Genomic DNA, 8,209 nt, shown 5'->3' with positions numbered 1-8,209 from the left:
AAAATGTGCATTATTTTTGACTTAATTCAATAATAATTAATCAAAAATTTGTTTATTAATTTTTTATTGTAACCGCGAGTTTTGACAGTTTTTTTCATTTTTTTGTTTTTATTATAAATACGTGCTTAAACATTTAAAAAAGGCAAGATTTACTACTTTTTTGCCTTGTTTTATTATTTTTTTTAGAAAAAAATTTGCAAAGTAGTTGCGTTTTTAGATGAAAAATGTGCTAAAATTGTCGAGAATTTTTAAAATAATATATTTTTTGACTTAATTTGTTTTTTAATTTGTTTAAGCAAAATTTTTCGAAAAAAATTAGGTTTTGTTACAAAAACTTTCTTAATAGAATTTTCGACCAAATTTTGCAGTTTCTCGGTATATTTTTGTTTTAATTTTCCTCAAAAATTAGTTAAGTTAAGTGAAACAAAAAAAACAAAATCTAATACATTTATTTTTGTTATTTTTACGCGTATTTGAAAATTTTTTTCAAAATAAAGGAGAAATAAAGGAGAAATAACAACTACGTCACACTTATCAAAGAGCTGCACAAAGAGTTTGATAAGCATGGTTTAAAACTAAACTAAAAAAAAGGAAAGTATTAATTAATTAATTAATGAAATAAAATAATATTAAGTAAAAAATAGACGAATAGGCGAATTGACAAATAGGCGAATAAACGAATACGCAAATAGACAAAAACGCGAATAGGCGAATAAACGAATAAACGAATAATCGAATAGACGAATAGGCGAATATGAATACAGGGAAGTTATGAGAGTTTAAATTTTACACTTTGACTTTATTTATTTCTGTTGAAAAAATAATTTTCAATTTTTTTTTTGCTATAGGCATTAAAAGAGAAAACAAAGAAACTGTATCCTAAATTGTAACTCTGTTCCATGTTATTTGTGGCTTTTATTGGCAAAATTTTTGTATCTTTACTAAATAATTGTAAAAAAACATATACAAGGTTATCAGTATCATTAAATAGGCATAAAAAATGTCAAATGTCAAAAAATAAATGTCAAAATTTTTTGACAGATAGAATTTTTTAAACATTTTTTCCATGTTCCTGTTACCTTACTTGAAAATTTTCTCTACGAGTAGATAACAAATTACTTAAAAAAAACTTGACTGATTTTTATCTACCAAACTCTCAAAGTATTCAAAAATAAACTGATGCAAAATTTTATTATCTGTTTCAAGTATGTATTATTTTAAGTCACGTCAATAACATTATTCCAACTGACCCTCGAAACCCTTCAAAATTGAAAACAATCGAGAGGATCTTCAGATAAGTCAACACAAACAACGTTATCGACCAAAAACAAGACTATAAAAACCACCACAAAATTTTGATTTTTAATAAATCTCACAATGAAAACGAGCGCAATCCTCGCCCTTTTGGCCCTTTCTCTCAGTCTTGCTTCCGCCGGAAACGTCGTCTGCTACTTCACTAGTTGGACGATTTACCGCGAGGGCGACGGCCAATTCGCGGCCAAAGATGTGGACCCCACGCTTTGTACACACATTTTGTACGCTTTTGTTGGACTTAATTACGATGGAACGATCAATATTTTGGACGATTGGGAAATCACCGGTCTCGGTAAGTCCAAATCTCGTTGGACTTCGGTATTATTATTTTATTCTTGTTGTGTTTGTTTTATCTCACAGGTTTTGGTAAGTCTAAATCTAGTTGAACTTATTTTCTTAGTTTTTATTTTATGGTTTTCTTATATTATAGGTGTTGGTAAGTCCAAATCGCGTTGGACTTATTTTTATTATTATATTTTTTTTACATTACAGTATTGGTAAGTTCAAAGCTCGTTGGACTTACTTATTAAACTTATTTTTATTTTTTTTTTGTTTTTTTTACATCACAATATTGGTAACCCCTAATCGAGTTGGACTTATTTTCATTATATTTATTTTAATTTTCATTGATTTACTTTACATAACAGGTTTCAATAAGTCTAAATTTCGTTAGATTTTCTTATTGAATTTATTTTTATTATTATATTTTGTTATAAACTCAAATCTCGTTGGACTTACTTATTAGACTTATTTTTGTATTATTTTTGTTTTTACATTACAATATTGGTTAGTGCGAATCGCGTTGGACTTGTTTTTATTATTATTATTTTAATTTTAATTGTTTATGTTTTAAATAACAGATCTTGGTGGTAAGTCCAAAACTCGTTAGACTTCTAATTAGATTTATTATTTTTTAAAATTTTTTGTTCTTCTTTTATCTCATAAGTTTTTTTGGTAAGTCTAAACCTTGTTATGTTTACTTATTAAACTTTTCTTTATTATAGTAATTTTTTTGTTTTTTACATTACAATATTGACTAGTCTGAATCGCGTTGGACTTAATTTTATTAATTATTTTAATTTTTATTGTTTTTGTTTTAAATAGCGTATTTTGGTAAGTCCTAATCTTGTAAGACTTTTCATTAAACTTATTTTTATTTAAAAAAAAATTTTTTTCTTGTTTTATATCAAATCTCGTTGGACTTACTTAGCAACCTTTTTTTATTATTAATTTTGTTTTTTTACATTACAATATTTCTAAGTCCAAATTGTGTTACACTTATTGAATTGATTTTTATTATCATGTTTAATTTTTTTTTTATTTTTTAACATCAAAATAGTGGTAAGTCTAAATCTCGGTGGGCTTACTTATTAAACTTATTTTTATTATAATATTTATTATTTTTTTTGTTTTTTTACATTACAATATTAGTAATTCCAAATCGAGTTGGACTGATTTTGAGGCATTTTTGTTATTATTTTTATTTTATAATTTTTTGTTTTTATTTCTTATTGCGGATCTTGGTAAACTTAAACCTTGTTGGACTTACTTATTAGACTTATTTTTATTATTACTTTTCGTTTTGTTTTTACATTACAACATTGGTAAGTCCAAATCTAGTTGGACTTATTGGACTTGTTTTTAGTTTATTGTTTTTTAAATCACAGGCTTTGGTAAGTCCAAACCTTGTTGGGCTTACTTATTAGACTCATTTGTATTATTGTAATTTTTGTTTTTTCCATTACAATATTGACTAGTCCAAATCGCGTTAGACTTAATTTTATTAATTATTTTAATTTTTATTGTTTTCGTTTTACATAACAGGTTTTAATTAGTCTAAATTTTGTTAGATTTTCTTATTGAATTTATTTTTATTATTTTTATTTTTTTTTGTTTTAAACCCAAATCTCGTCGGACTTACTTGTTAGACTTATTTTTGTTATTATTTTTTGTTTGTTTTACATTACAATGTTGGTTAGTGCAAATCGCGTTGGACATATTTTTATTATTATTATTTTTGTTTGGGTTTTAAATATCAGATTTTGGTAAGTCCTAATCTCGTTATACTTTTTATTGGACTTATAATTATGTTAAATTTTTTTGTTTTTCTTTTATATCACAGGTTTGGTAAGTCCAAATCTCGTTGGACTTAGTTATTATTATTTTATTCTTGTTGTGTTTGTTTTATGTCACAGGTTTTGCTAAGTTGGACTTATTGAACATATTTTTATTCCTATATTACAGGTCTTGGTAAGTCCAAATCGCTTTGGACTTATTTTTATTATTATAATTTTTCGTTTTTTACATTACAGTGTTGGTAAGTTCAAACCCGATTGGACTTACTTATTAAACTTATTTTTATTATAATATTTATTATTTTTTTTATTTTTTTACATTACAATATTGGTAACTCCAAATCGAGTTGGACTTATTTTTATTTTTATTGTTTTTGTTTTACATAACGGGAGTTGAAGTCAAAATTTCGTTAGATATTCTTATTGGATGTCTTTATTATTTTTTTTTTTTCGTTTTTTGTTTTTGTTTTGTTTCATACTACAGGTTTTGGTCCAAATCTTGTTGGACTTACTTACTAAACACTTTTGTTATTATCTTTATTTTTCGATTTTTCGTTTTTATTTCATATTGCGGGTCTTGGTAAACCTAAATCTTGTTGGACTTACTTTATTAGACTTATTTTTATTATTACTTCTTATTTTGTTTTTCATTACAATAATGGTAAGTGCAAATCGCGTTGGACATGTCATTATTATTATTATTTTAATTTTTACTGTTTTTGTTTTAAATAACAGATCTTGGTAAGTCCAAATTTCAATTGGATTTATTTTTAAATTTTTTGTTCTTGTTTTATCTCATAGGTTTTGGTAAGTCGAGTTGGACTTACTGGACTTATTTTTATGTTATTGTTTTTTTAAATCACAGGTTTTGGTAAGTTCAAACCTTGTTGAACTTATTTATTACACTTATTTTTATTATTGTAATTTTTTGTTTTTTACATTACAATATTGGTAAGCCCAAATCGCGTTGGACTTATTTTTATTAATTATTTTAATTTCATTGTTTTTTTTTCATAACAGGTTTTAATAAGTCTAAATTTTGTTAGATTTTCTTATTGAATTTATTTTTGTTATTTTTTTTGTTACAAACCCAAATCTCGCTGGACTTACATATTAGACTTATTTTTGTGTTATTATTTTTTGTTTTTTTTTACATTACAATATTGGTTAGTGCAAATCGCGTTGGACATTTTATTATTATTATTTTAATTTTTATTGTTTATGTTTTAAATAACAGATCTTGGTAAGTCTAAAACTCGTTAGACTTCTAATTAGATTTATTATTTTTTTAATTTTTTGTTCTTGTTTTATCTCATAAGTTTTGGTAAGTTCAAATCGAGTTGGACTTATTGGACTTATTTTTATGTTACTGTTTTTTTAAATCACAGGTTTTGGTAAGTCTAAACCTTGTTATGTTTACTTATTAAACTTATCTTTATTATTGTCATTTTTTGTTTTTTACATTACAATATTGATTAGTCTGAATCGCGTTGGACTTAATTTTATTAATTATTTTAATTTTTATTGTTTTTGTTTTAAATAGCGTATTTTGGTAAGTCCTAATCTTGTAAGACTTTTTATTAAACTTATTCTTTTTTTTTATTATTAATTTTGTTTTTTTACATTACAATATTTCTAAGTCCAAATTGTGTTACACTTATTGAATTGATTTTTATTATCATATTTAATTTTTTTTTTATTTTTTAACATCAAAATAGTGGTAAGTCTAAATCTCGGTGGGCTTACTTATTAAACTTGTTTTTATTATAATATTTATTATTTTTTTTGTTTTTTTTTACATTACAATATTGGTAACTCCAAATCGAGTTGGACTTATTTTTATTATTTTTATTTTTATTTTTATTGTTTTTGTTTTAGATAACGAGGGTTGAAGTCAATAATTTTGTTAGATATTCCTATTGGATTTGTCTTTATTATTTTTTTTTGTTTTTGTTTTGTTTTATACTACAGGTTTTGGTAAGTCCAAATTTTGTTGGATTTACTTATTAGACATTTTTGTTATTATTTTTACTTTTTTATTTTATATATATTAGACTTATTTTTATTATTACTTTTTGTTTTGTTTTTACATTACAACATTGGGAAGTGCAAATCGCGTTGGACATGTCTTTATTATTATTATTTTAGTTTTTATTATTTTTGTTCTAAATAACAGATCTTGGTAAGTCCAAATCTCAATTGGATTTATTTTTATTTTTAAATTTTTTGTCCAAATCTAGTTGGACTCATTGGACTTATTTTTATTTTATTGTTTTTTTAAATCACAGGTTTTGGTAAGTCTAAACCTTGTTAGGTTTACTTATAAGACTTATTTTTATTATTGTAATTTTTTGTTTTTTACATTACAATATTGACTAGTCCAAATCGGGTTGAACTTAATTTTATTAATTATTTCAATTTTTATTGTTTTTGTTTTATATAACAGGTTTTAATAAGTCTAAATTTTGTTAGATTTTCTTATAGGAGTTATTTTTATTATTTTTTTTTTGTTTTAAACCCAAATCTCGTTGGACTTACTTATTAGATTTATTTTTGATATTAGTTTTATTTTTTTTACATTACAATATTGGTTAGTGCAAATCGCGTTGGACATATTTTTATTATTATTATTTTATTGTTTTTGTTTTAAATATCAGATTTTGGTAAGTCCTAATCTCGTTGGACTTTTTATTGTACTTACATTTGTTTAAATTTTTTTTTGTTTTTTATCACATGTTTTGTAAGTCCAAATCTTGTTGCGCTTACTTTGTAAACTTTTTTTTGTTATATTTTTTTGTATTTTTACATTTCAATATTGATAAGTCCAAATTGTGTTACACTTATTGAATTGATTTTAATTTTCATATATATATATTTTTTTATTTTTTAACGTCAAAATATTGGTAAGTCTAAATCTTGTTGGGCTTACTTATTAAACATATTTTTGTCATTATGTTTAGGTTTTATTTTTTTTGTTTTAATTTTATATTGCGGCTCTTGGTAAACTCAAATCTCGTTGGACTTACTTATTAGACTTATTTTTGATATAATTTTTTATTTTTTTTACATTACAGTATTGGTTAGTGCAAATCGCGTTGGACATATTTTTATTATTATTATTTTATTGTTTTTGTTTTAAATATTAGATTTTGGTAAGTCCTAATCTCGTTGGACTTCTTATTGGACTTACATTTATTTAAAAAAAATGTTTTTATTTTTTATCACATGTTTTGTAAGTCCAAATCTTGTTGCGCTTACTTTGTAAACTTTTTTTTGTTATATTTTTTTGTATTTTTACACTTCAATATTGATAAGTCCAAATTGTGTTACACTTATTGAATTGATTTTAATTTTCATATTTATAATATATTTTTTTTATTTTTTAACATAAAAATATTGGTAAGTCTAAATCTTGTTGGGCTTACTTATTAAACATTATTTTGTCATTATGTTTAGGTTTTATTTTTTGTTGTTTTAATTTTATATTGCGGCTCTTGGTAAACTCAAATCTCGTTGGACTTACTTATTAAACTTATTTTTTTTATTATTTTTTTACATTACAGTATTGGTAAGTGCAAATCGGGTTAGACATATCTTTATTATTATTTTTAAGATTTTGGTAAGTCCAAATCTCGTTGGACTTTTTATTGAACTTTCTTTTATTATTAAAATTTTTTGTTCTTGTTTTATATCACAGATTTTGGTAAGCTCAAGTCTCGTTGGACTTACTTACCAAACTGTTATTATTATTTTTGTTTTTTTACATTACGTGATTGGTAAGCCCAAATTGCGTTGGACTTATTTTAATTTTAATTTTAATTTTTGATTTATATACCAGGTCTTGGTAAGTCTAATTCTTGTTGGACTTTCTTATTTGTCTTTCTTTCTTATTTTTGTTTCTATTTTTTGTTGGACTTAATTTTATTAATATTTTTATTTATTTTGGATTTTAAAGTTAATCATTTCTTAGAGGAAGTCAAGCATTTGGTAAGCCTTAAGTCCCAAAACCCGAATTTGAAGTTGTTGCTAAGTATGGGAGGGTGGAACGAGGGCTCGACCACCTACTCCGAAGTTGCAAAAAATGCTGGTAAAAGGGCAACTTTAGTATCCAGCGTTTTGGACTTCTTGAAAGAGAACAATTTCGATGGGTTTGATTTGGACTGGGAGTACCCAGGACAACGGGATGGAGACGAGGAGAACGATCCTGTAAGTCCAATTATTTTACCATTAATTAATTTTTTTTTATTTTTTTTGTAAAGGACAATTTTATCACACTTTTGGGTGAACTCAAGTCGGCGTTGAATACCAATGGGTATCTCCTGTCGGCAGCTGTTTCTGGGGGTGTTGAATCCATTGATATTTCCTACCCCAATGCCAAGGCCGTCTCTGAGTTAGTTTTAAAAAAATATTTTGGTGTTTTTGGGGTTTATTGTGTTGTTTTAGCAATTTGGATATGATTAATGTGATGACGTATGACTACCATGGGGATTGGGAGCAATGGGTGGGTCAGAATGCCCCTCTCTACCCCTCACATTTGGACGAAACTCAGGATCTCAATGTTGTAAGTTTTTGTAATTTCGGATCAAAGAAGTCTTTGATTTTGACGAATATTAGGTTGGCAACATTGAATCAATTCTCTCTAGATTTTAAACTCTGCTCTGTTCTGTAAAATTTTTCGGATTTTCTAAAATTACATTTTTTGTATAAAATTTTTTCTATATACAAAATTTTAACACAATTTTGTAATATTTTTTTTATAAATTTTATTCTAAATTCTTTTTTTTTTAATTTGATTAGATCTAGATTTTTATTTGATTATT

At 24.7% G+C, this 8,209-nt stretch overlaps 1 protein-coding gene across 1 annotated transcript in view; it reads left to right on the top strand.

The window, feature by feature from the left end:
- The first annotated feature begins 1,377 nt into the window (after nucleotides 1-1,377).
- LOC123011708 overlaps nucleotides 1,378-8,209 on the top strand; it is a 51,716-nt gene continuing 44,884 nt past the window's right edge. The window contains exons 1-4 of the mRNA XM_044409293.1: nucleotides 1,378-1,621; nucleotides 7,366-7,595; nucleotides 7,649-7,779; nucleotides 7,833-7,950. Of these exons, the coding sequence (XP_044265228.1) occupies nucleotides 1,378-1,621; nucleotides 7,366-7,595; nucleotides 7,649-7,779; nucleotides 7,833-7,950 (723 nt within the window). The remainder of the gene's footprint in view (nucleotides 1,622-7,365; nucleotides 7,596-7,648; nucleotides 7,780-7,832; nucleotides 7,951-8,209) is intronic.

The sequence above is a fragment of the Tribolium madens genome, unplaced genomic scaffold (assembly GCF_015345945.1).
Source record: "Tribolium madens isolate multiple individuals breed KSU strain unplaced genomic scaffold, Tmad_KSU_1.1 Scaffold_91;HRSCAF=231;Tcas5.2_LG7, whole genome shotgun sequence".
NCBI classification, from domain to species: domain Eukaryota; kingdom Metazoa; phylum Arthropoda; class Insecta; order Coleoptera; family Tenebrionidae; genus Tribolium; species Tribolium madens.
The sequence above is the reverse complement of the archived record's forward strand: the minus strand, read 5'-3'. Positions and strand labels throughout refer to the sequence as shown.